We start from the raw sequence: 12,957 nt of genomic DNA, 5'->3' as shown, positions 1-12,957 counted from the left end.
TATATATATATATATATACAGTATGTCTCGTACTCAATGGTACAGCGCTTGTGGGCAGGTAGTGTGGACCAAACTGAACAAAAAAGTCCTCTACCATTTTGCGATCTTCGCAATAGTTTGGAGATATTAATATATAAAGCTCGTCGAATTTGAACGCGTGGCGAGATACGCCCGCCCGCCGCGGACCGCGGTCGCCTATCACGCGGTGCATGGTGGGGGTAATTGATTTAGATATGCCACTACGCGATCGCTTTTTTTAAAAACGACAAAAAGCATGTTAAAGTATAAATTTCAAGCTTTAAAATGCTTTTGTAATTTTTTATCTACGATAATTTTTCAGTGAGTTACAGCGATTTGAATACTGTCCAATTTTGAGCGTTTTGACAGTGTTCCCTATTTTTTGTTGAGTAGTGTATATGAAAAAACAGCATGCTTACGTTACATCTTAGTAACTTATACTTGCAACAATTAGTTTGTGTTAGTGATTTATCATTATATATTTTGTTGCGTAACATGTGCTTCATGTTTATTTGATCTATGATCTCGTGATCTTTAATTTTTGCATTTTATATTACAGATAGTATAAGTATGATACTGTTAGGCTTCATTGCGTTAATGTACAAGTACGTAAAGATAGTAGAATAATTGGGGAGGATCCTAATTGTCTACAAATCGATTGCCAACAGTATCGTTTGCCAACATCACTTTTGCATCATTTTTGCCGACCGTTCGTTTACGTACACAAAGTATTGCCTACGGATCGATTACCTATAAGCATTATTGCGCACAATTGAAAAATTAAAAGACGAAAATACGTTTGCATACACGACACTATTGCGCACAAGCAGCATTGCACACATGATATTATTGCCTACAGATTAATTGCTTGCAAGCACTGTTGCACACATAATTAAGGCTAGTTTCATTAACATGTAGCATGCGAATTGTGAGATTGAGAAGCAAAAGATTAACTTTTTATTGCACAAAATGTGTCAAAATAAAACGTTTTAAATATATTATTACTAATTTTTTATAAGGACAAAATAACACCGAGTATTAAAGAACAAATTATAATAAGAGAAAGGTAATATAAGGATACTAAAAATTATTTTAGACGTTTTAATGATATGACAAGTCATGATTTCCAAAAACTAAAAAAATAGAAAAATTTAATAAAAAGATATTTAATTACAACGATAAGTAAATAAAATTCAAATTGTTAAAATTTAAGTGAAAGTCTAGTATAATCTCTATAAGCTGTGGAGATGACAGTGATGGGATTTTGAGCTTAAAGCACCCAAACATTTCTTTCTCTTCCATTTACACATATAAAAACGTTCTGTTTATCTATGTGACGAGTTTGTCATACATGATAAAAAATGCTTCGGGCTCGGGCTCGAAATACCGTCACTGATTAAAAAGGGAATAGATATAGAGGATGCTAATAGTTCCTCCTCTCTCTCCCTAGAACTGAAGGTAACGAAAGATGAGGTCAGAATATAAACTATAATTATGTATAATTATTATCATGAGTGTATGACTCTTATCGTTACGAGAAAAAAACATCTAAAATGTAAGCTAAATAATGAGAACATTAGCTGTCTTTAGTATGCTCTTCAGGTGTGTGGGAATATACATATAAGACAAAAGAATCTTACAGAAAAACAATTTAGTTTCTAATATTTTTCCTGGCTACCATTTAAATTGCTTGTAGGCAATCGATCTGTAGGCAATAATATCGTGTATGCAATGCTGCTTGTACGCAAAAATGCTTGTAGGCAATCAATCTAGGTATAGATACAAATAACGTCGTGTGTGCAATACTACTTGTGCGCAATAGTGTCGGGTGTGCAAACGTACATTTGCCTCTTAATTTTTCATTTGCGCGCAATAATGTTTGTAGGCAATCGATCTGTAAACAATACTTTTTGTGCGCAAACGAACTGTTGGCAAAAGTGATGTTGACAATCGATTTGTAGGCAATTGGGACCCTCCCGAATAGTTGTACAAATAAGATGAAAAAGATCTTCTATATTTGCATTTTTGTGCTCATTTAAGTACCTTTCTACCATAAAAATTAAATAATAATAGAAAAGAAACATTTTCTTGTAGATGTATAATGATTTTTTTGCAACTTAACTATAAATATTATATCATTGTCATACATACATATACGTTCTTTATAGTTTCAAATTTTACATTTTAATTATTTTTTTATGCAATTCTGTAAGTGTATTTTTATTCTTTTTAAAATATAAATTATGAATTTAATAAAATGTTTCGTAGATTTGGTTTTTTTTATTTATATTTGTATGTAATTTTATTTGCATAACTGTAATAATTATAAGCATATACATATAAATGATTGATTTAAAGTTTCTATGTAAAACTATATAAAAATTATTGATTAATTTTCATAGACGTGTTTTATAATAAAATTATTAATGAGTATACTAAGATTATATTAAGTTTTGCATAGTGCATATAGTTCTTAGTTTTTATACACATATTATTATCCATTAAAAAATATCTTGATTGCAACAAACGCAATTAATTTCAATCATTCTAGCAACGGACTTTATAATAATTGAACAAGTTTGATTATGTACAGAGAATTGATTTAATTAATTATTACTATTTATTCTAGTCAATTTAACTATTTATTTTATATTTTATTCTTGCCAATTTACACTACAGAGTATTGGAAAATTATCATGAGACTTATTATCTCTATCAATGTTACATAATTAATATATGATCTATACTCATGTTTCTTTAACCTTTGTTTCTTTTCTTATTTTAAAGTAAGGTTATAAATATGATGCAGCAGCAGTTGTTTTTCATAATTGCGCTTATTGCAGTAAAGAAATAATCTGCCAAAATGAAAAATCTCGTGCTTTGCGCCTGTATTTTAATACTTGCTGTAAGTATTCTCCTACTAAACTATTTTAACCATCTCAACAAACTGCACATTAAAAATTAAATTATTTATTTATTTATAGTAATATATAAAATAGATGCAATAAAAAAATATTTATTAAGTTTCAGTCATCTAGTTCAGCAAAACTAAAACTACTCAAAGATATATTAGAATCAAACTTTGGAAACGATATTCGAACTTGTATGGAAGAAAATAATGCGACTCACAGTAAGTTATAATTGTGCACATTACAAATTTCTCGTGTTTGTCATTTGAATTTTCTCGATCAATTTTGAATAAATTCTGTTTTACTTAAGATGCTAAACTAAAGATCAAACTTCAAAAATGTCGCTGTTTTAGCGACGATTTGTGAGTATGTATGCGTGCGATATTGACAGTAGTGTGTAGTGTGTAATGATATGTTCACGTTTACCATATCGATATCGCACGCATCGTAACAAATTTTCAAGAATATACATCTTTTTTATTAGGCATTCAAGCCTAACTTTGTGAATTCAACATCATTTGCACATGTAATTCGTAGTCCCGGCTGGTATCATTTTGTACCAACGATCTGCCAAATTTTTGTACAAAGCAAATATTAGCACATGTTGACAGCTCTAGATGCTATATTGAACTAAAAAAAGGCAACGGAGATCTAATTTTTTAAATATTTTTCGTTCTCAGCATCTATCAATCGGAACTACATGCCTATACTTTAATCGTGGAGAAGGATTTTTAAATCTGTTTAATTATATTTATTTTGTCATGGAAAATAATCACATTTGGTCAATAAAACAAACTTTACTTAAAATACGATTGCCTTAATTGGAAATTTTTCTTATAAATTTGTAATGTTTTATTTAAGTTAATATTTTGGTAACAAAAAACACACTTTTTATTGCATTAATAGATTTTATTTCTTAGGTGATTGGTACGAACGCGAAGACCTAATGAATCATGTATATGCCGAACCTGAAAATGAAGAAAGGACAAGAAAAGTTGGTTGCTGGATTGCGTGTGTCATGAAAAAACAGAATTTCGTAAGTATTTATAAATATACTATATGTATATATTTTATGCGTAATATCCGATAATACATGATAAATCTGTCGTATAATAAATAATCAAATTTTAAATTATTATGTAATTAAAAATTTTATACTGCAATAATCTTCACGTATTCAATAAAATTAATTGCAATTAATAAAATTAATGGGAGTACAATATACCTAATATACATGTACACATGGTCTGTCCCAAAAGTAATGAGATTGTTTTTGAGGACCTAATCAGAATTGTCGAGAAGTAAATCCATTGAACAGAGCCTTTAGTGCGGGATGTTAGGTATACAATGTGACCCTTTCAGCTGCCTCCGAGCCTCTCTAGCAGTCGATATCGTCAACAAAGTGCGTTGTAATTTTTATGCTTGTCATGAGCAAAAATTCAGCAGTCTCGAGCAGCGATCAAATTCTGCGTGAAACTGAAAAAAACTGGTTCCGAAACGTTGAAAACAGCTTGTGAAAGTGCTATTTTATCTTCAGAATTTGATCGCGTAACGCTGCTCAAAATACAGCACAGTCTGTGCTGAATTTTCGCCCCTGACGAGACATAAAAATTACAACGCACTTTGTTGATGGTATCGACTGCTAGAGAGGCTCGGAGGAAACTGAGAAAGGTCAGATTGTATACCTAACATCCCGCACTAAAGGTCTTGTTCAATGGATCCACCCTTCGACAATTCTGATTTGCGCCAAAAATAGTCTCATTACTTTTGGGACAGACCATGAGTATATATGAGGCATTCCATCCCAAGTGTGCCACCCGTGAACTTTCAGATTTTTGATTTGACTGAAAATTTTATATATTATAGTATCCATCGGAAGAAGCTACCATGATTTTTTTCAAATTTTTTATCAACATAGTCATGAGATATGAATTTTTTCCAAAATTCGCAGTTCCAATTTTCAATTGCCTATAACTTTGCGAAAAATAATCCAAATAAAAAGTTTTTTTAATTGTTTGTTTTTTCTCTATTTAAAAAAAAAATTTTCAAAAATTGTTTTTAATTTTTTTTCTAATTTTAAGTAAAACGTCATCAATTTTTGAAAGTATGAAACATTTAATTTTTTTCAAAAAATTGTAAAAACTTTGATTAGTTTAATAACTTTTAAAACTAGTTTGATCGTGGGAAAGCTTTTTCTTCTATTTCTTTCGAATTAAAAAAAAATTTTTTTTAATTTTACATTTTTTACGCAATAAAATAATATGAAATGAAATAAGAAATAACTTACTTTGGTATTTTTATAATTTTTTTGGAGAAATTGAAAATGTTTTAAATTTATAATTAATTTTTTATAATTAAAAAGTCAATCAATATTTTTTGTCGAGAAAGTCGATCAAAATTTATTTTCTTGGACGTTTAAACATGTTTAAACGTAATATAATATAATATATAATAATTTTATCGTAATGTAATAATTTTTAAAACTAGTTTAATCGTGAGGAAGCTTCTATTTTTTCGAATTAAAAAAAAATTTTTTTTTAATTTTGCATTTTTTACGCAATAAAGTAATATGAAATTATGATCTAGAGAGAGAGAGAGAGGGAGAGGGAGAGAGAGAGAGAGAGCGTTAACTAATGTTTGTTCACGCTAAATCTATTATTATATATGTAGTAGTACTGACATTGTATATTTAAAGAAAGTGAATTTAAAAAAACTATAATTTAAAGGCAAAAGAAAGACTGTTGATTCAGGCTTCTTTTTCTCAATGTATATATTTATATACATATAACAGGAATTGTATATTTAAACTTACTAATTGGTGGTATAATTAAAGTCGGGGAGCGCTGGGGCCTGGTCGGGTGCGCTGGTTCTTCTTGGTGAAGTTGACACAGATTCTAAGTTTTGATTTCCGCAAAAATTCTAAGTTCGCGCACCCGACGATAACCCCGGTACTCCGAGTAACGTTATTACGTTCACAACTGACTGACTGACCAGCTCACTAACTCTGTAACTTTTTGGGTCTCGCGATCCTGCGATTTATATAGGAGTTTTTCATCTTTTAATAGACCGCCCTTTTAGGGAGGGGAAATGTGGATCATCACCCTTTACTTAATAACCAAATGTGTAATCTTAATTAAAATTGATAGCAATATCTATCTATATGTATATGAGTCCTCAAAGCTTCTTATGCTAAAAACAATTATTCGGTTCAAGTATAATCTACGGCTGTAAATCTTTTTACGATAATTAAGAGTACTATAACACTTGCATGTCACTTGTCAATGGCAATATCTATCTATATTTATTTCGTCGTATTGACCATTGCGCGTTATTACGTTGTATCGTACGGAAAAGATTATAAACAAATTCTTTCTGTTACACTTGCATTGTTCTAAGATTACGAATGTCTTGAAATAGACGGCAATATCTGTATGTATGCGGATTTTTACATATGACAATTACTGAACTCTGACTCGCAAGTGTCTTTCGGAGCGGTGACGAAATCTAGATCTCCCCGCGAGAAAAGAATTGTGGAGTCCATAGGACGTTACAGAATTATCTTTCGCAAAGTTATAGGCATTTGAAAATTGGAACTGCGAATTTTGAAGAAAATTCATATCTCATGACTATGTTGATAAAAAAATTTGAAAAAAATCATGATAACTTCATCCGATGGGTACTATAATATATAAAAATTTTAGCCAAATCAAAAATCGAAAAGTTCACAGGTGGCACACTTGCAATGGAATGCCCCATATATATATTATATATTGTCACGCGCTCGTCAAGCTTGCGGTCGCGCAGTCGCGGATCAAAAACGAGAAAAAAATTTATTTTGGGGAGGGAAGGTGTAAGTCCTCGTAATTAGATCCTTCCAGCGATCGACGGGGAGTCGCAACGTGAAAGTTCGCCAGACGTGCTCGATGGCGATGTCATTCACGAAACTTAAAGTTGTCACGACTAAGCGAAAAATTCGCGGACACGAAACACTACCTGAAATTCACGAACTCCGGAGCTCCTCCTCCGGAGGTCGATCGCGTGAGGGCCGGCCGGCTCTACATAGTGGCAGAGGGGCAGGTCGGAAACCAAGGGCGATTCACGCTAATCACAGTAGGATGGTGATAAGCGAGCGAAAGAATTCGTAGTTCGATTTATAATAATAACAAGACTGTTTAATAAACGCGTAGCATGGCGATAAGAAACAGAGAACAATAGAATAGACAAAAATTAATAGATTTAATTAGAGCAAAAAAATGGAAGAAAAGGAAGGATCTTTCGGTTCGAAACCGCGCACGCGAGACCGCGCACGAAAATAAAGATAGTGTCGGATGCGTCGGCGTGGCGAGTACGCGCATAAATTTACATTTTACTGCGTCCTATTATTTATAATTTTATTGTAATATTAGATGGAAGGAGCAAACATTAATGAACATGAGATTGCTAAAAAACTACAAGAAATATTTCCTTTATCTTCTGATGAAGAAGACGAAGAAAAAGAAAAGATATACCAAATTGCAGACAAATGCACAAGAGAAGGTAAGCCATAGCTTATTATGTTATTTTAAATATATATACATATATATATATATCCTGTATATATATCCCTGTATATATAATTAAAAATTGCAGAAAAAAATGGCTCAGGCTTTTTTACTCAATTTTTGATAAGAAATAGCACTATACGATTAGTGATCACTATCTAAGTTACATCCTGTGTGCGTGCGTGCGTGCGTGCGTGCGTGCGTGCGTGCGCGTGTTTTTACATATACAGTGTATAAATTAGATTATTGTATAAATTAGATTGTACAATAATATTATAAAAAATAAGGAATTACAAAGAATTTATTAATTACGTACTTTAAATACGTTTTTTATGGACTGGTAATGCAAATTTAAAAAAGGAACGATACATTTGTTACTAAAATAAATTATTGATTAAAAATGTTACATATATCAATATTTTAATTATGCCTTTTTCAATTTTTATTTATTTAGTGAGAATTTTTACGCAAGAATGTGAGAAATGTTTCTCTCTGCTTACATGCGTTGCAAGACGTTCACAGGAAGAACGTGAAAGACAGAGAAACACAGAAACAAAAGAAGAAGCAGCACAAGCTGAATAAATACATTCAAATGTCAAAATTGAAGAATTATCCGTATAATTACTAATGCAAAGCTGTACTATACACACAATATTATGTGCACAATATAATTGAATAATATACACACATATATATTATAATCTCTGATTTAATAAAGATGCAGCAAATATAAAAATTATGTTTTGATTTATTATTAAACTTGTTTATTTGTAACAAAATTATAGGATACACATTTATAAGATCATATTTTATATTCTCTATTATGATAAAATTTAAAAAAAGAAATAAATATATTTATTTTGTTAATGTTGTTATTATTATAAAACTCTTTCTAACATAAACATATAGTATAACATAAACATAATCTATATCTTTATCTCATTATGAATATAATACAGTTGAATCTCAATAACTCGAACCTCTACAACTCGACAACCTCTAGAAGATGCAAATTTTGTTCATTTCCTTCCGCACCGTTGTGGAAAACCTCCATAAATCGAAATAAAACCTACCTTAACTCGAATTATTTGTTAGGCATTTAGATATACATATATTTTACCTCTGTAACTCAAATTTTAAAGTAGCCAGACCTCTACAAGTCGAAGTTTACCTCGTCGAACTTCCATTATCGCTACCTCTATAATTCGAAGTTGTAGCTATATGTAACCATGAGTTTGGTATTTTGTTTTATGGTTACATTTATTGTATGTATGCAATAAATAATTCACTGCTTAATATTGATTTTTTTTCTCTTATAAAGCCATTATAATTGGAAAATTATAAACTCTCGTACAAAGACTACAAAGCCTCCGGAAGTCGAATTTTCATATGTTAACCCTCTTTTACTCGAATTTTGATAAGTCGAAAACTCTATAACCCGAACAGTTTTTCTGATCCCTTAAGATTCGAGTTATCGAGATTTGACTATAACAGCATATGGCTTTATAAGGTAAAATTAAGGCATTTTTAAATAATTCAGCAAAACTTTCTTACCTTACTGTTTACATTTTTTATCTGTTAAATTTTATTCTTTTAAATTTACTTTAAAAAATTACTTTAAAAAACTAGAGCACGTTTAATTTATATTTTAGCGTTTTAATACTAAAATGCAAATCGCTTAAAAACACTAAATACAAACATAAAAACAAACAAAATGATTATTATGTATTTATCTTAACATTTATATTACTATAAATGCATAATTGATTGCATAAATAAGTATATACACTTATTTATTCTGTTATTCTGTTTTAATGTAAATATATACATATATATATATATACAAGGTGTTATATAGTCTAACTCAGGCCTAATATCTCGGAAACAGCTTTAGATATGGAAATGTTTCATACAAAAATAGATATCAAGGGAGACATATGAAAATATATATATGATCTTGATCTTAAGTGACCTTCTCAAGACTAAAGCCCGAAACACAATAGATGTTGTAAGCCTTAAGTCGTAAGAAATTGACCAATCATAGTTGAATTTGAAGAGAATAATGGATTATAATTAATATTATATTATATTGGTCAATTTCTTACGGCTTAAGGCTTACTACATCTATTGTGTTTCGGGACTAAATCATTGTGACCGATGATTTTTTAAATAGAACCCCTCATTTTTTATTCCATCTACAATTGTAGGCTCATGCTCTTGCTCATATTCGAAACGTGGCAGTAATTTAACATAAGCCATTTTAAAAATATAAACGGTGGAATAATATCGAGGCAATACGCTTTATTGCAAAACCATTTATAAATTTTGTCGCAATTTATGGGCTATGTTGTAGATAATTCTTAATTTGAGTTACGGTAAGATATTTAATGAATAGATCCGAAATGAACACGGCTGCTAATTAATGTTATTCTGAATTTTAATGCAACGTATTGCATAGATTAAATCAATTGGACGTAGAGTGATGAGACGCTGCGAAAATGAAATAATTAGTTAATATGCGAAATAATAATTATAATTAGTTAAGAATAAGACAACAATTAATCGAGAAATTCGTTGAAGTTAGCGACAAGATATAATGTGTGTTTAAATAAACGTTAAATAAAGAATTTATTTAATTTTATGGCAAGAAAGATACATAAAGAAAATAAAATTTAAAACAATCTTATGTCACTCAATCTTTTACAATAAACCCATTGTCGCTTAATAAAGTTGCGAAATATGATTTAATGAAAAGCGCATAGAAATTATATATGTATACATATTGTGTAGAGAAAGTTTAGCAGCTGCTTATTTTAATATTTATAGAATTGCATTGAGGGAAAAATAAATCAACACTTAAAAAGTAACATCTTTTTAGTTAGATCTAGAATTCAAATAAATCGCTGATGAATTGCTGAATATGAACTGAATTAGTTTCGAAACGTTCAAAAGAATATTGTAAAAAAAATTCTAGTGTAAGATATATTAAATGAAGAAAAATTTTAACGCAAAAAAGAACGTTTAACTCGTAATGCCATTTGAAGTACTATTTGGAAAATTATATGTATATTTGAGTCACCGCAATTGCGATAACAAGCAATTTTTGCCTTTAATTATAGGAACGCAGGAAAGCGCATTTCTAATATTATTCTGAGTTATTATAATGCAACGTTGCAAAGATTACTTTAATGAAAGTAAAGTAATGACTGAGATCAACTAGGATAGTGAAAAAGATACGTAAATTTATTTTTATAAAGTTTAAAGAAAAAATTGTGGATGTAGCAATATCTTTTAGAAATTTTTTGGTATATATTTTATACGGATTTATTTTAAAAATTTGCCTTGTTTGTATCAAATTATATCAAGTCATTTACACAATTTATGATGTATAATTTGCATATTAACATATTGCACAAGCGTAAGCATAGCCTTGCACAAGACTCTCAATAAGTCTCTATCAAGACTTAAGATTTAAGCTTTAAGGCGTTAATTCGTGATGTCATTTTCGTTTGTAAGGCGTTCCCGCCTTTACTTTAGTTTTAACTTTAATTCTTAAGCGAATTGACGAAATCTCAGTTCTTATGGCTAAAAGTCTACGACTTAAAGTCGAGCGCGATATAAGAATTACCAATCATCATACTGCCTTCCATTGCCATTTTTTGCGTCTGCTTTTTAAAAGCTCGGCTAAAAGTCTACAGCTTAAAAGTCGCGCGATATAAAGCCCATTCTACAATAAAACTTAAGACTTAAGATTTAAACTTTAAACCGTAAGCATTAAGAGTTAAGCCGTTACATCGTAGTGTCTACAATAAATAAACGTTGTAAGATTATAACTTTAAGCTTTAAAGACCAAGCATCCAATCAGAAAGCAGACGCAATAGAAGGCAGTGTGATGATTAGTTCTTATATCGCTTGACTTTAAGCCGTAGACTTTTAGCCGTAAGAACTGAGATTTCGTCAATTCGCTTAAGAATTAAAGTTAAAGCTAAAGTAAAGACGGGAACGCCTTACGAACGGAAATGACATTACGAATTAACGCCTTAAAGCTTAAGTCTTAAGTCTCATTGTAGATGCTGCTTAAGAGAATTACTCTAGGCAACGTTGCATTAAGAATTCAAAATAACGTTAGCAACGTTCCGTGTTAGAATCTTTTCATTAAATATCCTATACAGTACACCTTATCCGAGGGACGTTCGTATAACGTCTAGACATCCATCTCGCCTTCTTTATCTGGACGTCTTTAGAAAGCTTCTGAAAAATGTGTACCGTTGTATGAGATCTTACCGCGATTCAAATAAAAAATTATTTGCAACGTATACCAAAAACCACATAAGGAGTTTTGCACTCGAGAGTACGGCCTCGGTATTATTCCATTATTTTTTAAAATGGCTCGTTTTAGATAACTGCCACATTTCGAAAATGTCAAGGGCAATGGTCTACAATTACAGATGATAATAATGATTCTAATAATGTCATAAAACAGACACCAAATGATAAAAGGCTATAATTAAACAGCAAGGCAATGCAGGCAATTAGCTGCAATAGTGACAATAATGCAATAATGACATAAATAATAAGTGCAACGCAGCACAATTTATTTTCTGAATCATGCTAACACGAGTTCATGAATTTTTCGTCATCCATAATAATCGGTAATAAAGATCTTATCGTTCTGAAACAAATATTAATTCAATAAATCATTGCTCTCTAAATTTGTAGCAGTAAAATTCCACTCAAAAATGAAATAATTACCAAATCATTCAAGATGGAGTAACTTTTTATTCATATACAGTGTGAATTCTTCCATTCTGTATATCTTCCACTTTGGAATGAATATTTTTAATCGCAATTAAAGAGTGATTAAATACTATTTTCTACGTCATTGTAACATTGTAACGATTGACAGCTTGACAATTGAGAGCGTCAAGCAATAAGCGATCAATCACACACAGATCGTTTTGTACTCTCGTTGTCGTATCGATGTTATGTTTTGTTGAATCAATACATTTATATAAAAATACAGTTATATTTGTATAAAAGTATAGGCAAATAAGAATGTTAAATTGTTAAATCACTTAACCACAATATAATGTCAATATAATATTAATTTAATAAGATTGCTGTAAATGGAAAAATATTTTCCAAATAATTAGTTAAAATTCATGCAATATATTCAGATAATAGTTTGAGACAGGCAATTTTGATTTTTAATTGTGAGAGATCACTGAGTCGTCTATACTTTCTATAAATACTTTTGTCTACCCACTTTACCAAAAGGATTTGGCCGTTAGCATTCATAGCTGCTGATGCCACCATCGCTCACACAGACCCAGTTACAGTATACGAAATTGCTATAAATAATATTTTGAGCTTTTTATTTATTTATACACTTCTCAACAAAATTAAAGCATCACTTACTCTACCCTCCAAAAATAGGCAAAATTCAAAAGAATGTAACTTCGTCAAAAATGATCGTATCGAGATGGTCA

General features: G+C 30.4%; 1 protein-coding gene across 1 annotated transcript; it reads left to right on the top strand.

Annotated features, from left to right (window-relative positions):
• Window positions 1-2,812: 2,812 nt before the first annotated feature.
• On the top strand, window positions 2,813-8,159 carry LOC105452608 (pheromone-binding protein Gp-9-like). The gene is made up of 5 exons (XM_011693885.1): window positions 2,813-2,923; window positions 3,043-3,148; window positions 3,848-3,963; window positions 7,334-7,463; window positions 7,923-8,159. Exons 1-5 carry the CDS (start codon window positions 2,882-2,884, stop codon window positions 8,048-8,050), a joined length of 522 nt encoding a protein of 173 aa, XP_011692187.1. The 5' UTR covers window positions 2,813-2,881; the 3' UTR covers window positions 8,051-8,159.
• Window positions 8,160-12,957: the final 4,798 nt, after the last annotated feature.

This window comes from Wasmannia auropunctata, unplaced genomic scaffold, assembly GCF_000956235.1.
Source record: "Wasmannia auropunctata unplaced genomic scaffold, wasmannia.A_1.0 LD336028.1, whole genome shotgun sequence".
Classification (NCBI taxonomy): domain Eukaryota; kingdom Metazoa; phylum Arthropoda; class Insecta; order Hymenoptera; family Formicidae; genus Wasmannia; species Wasmannia auropunctata.
This window is presented reverse-complemented; position numbering and strand designations above follow the sequence as displayed.

What these genes read in the sequence shown, in the direction of transcription:
- LOC105452608 (XM_011693885.1), top strand. Translation starts at nt 2,882, where the DNA reads ATGAAAAATCTCGTGCTTTGCGCCTGTATTTTAATACTTGCT. An exon ending in CCTGTATTTTAATACTTGCT is followed by an intron (nt 2,924 to 3,042) that starts GTAAGTATTCTC and finishes ATATTTATTAAG; the next exon opens with TTTCAGTCATCTAGTTCAGC. An exon ending in TCATGAAAAAACAGAATTTC is followed by an intron (nt 3,964 to 7,333) that starts GTAAGTATTTAT and finishes TTGTAATATTAG; the next exon opens with ATGGAAGGAGCAAACATTAA.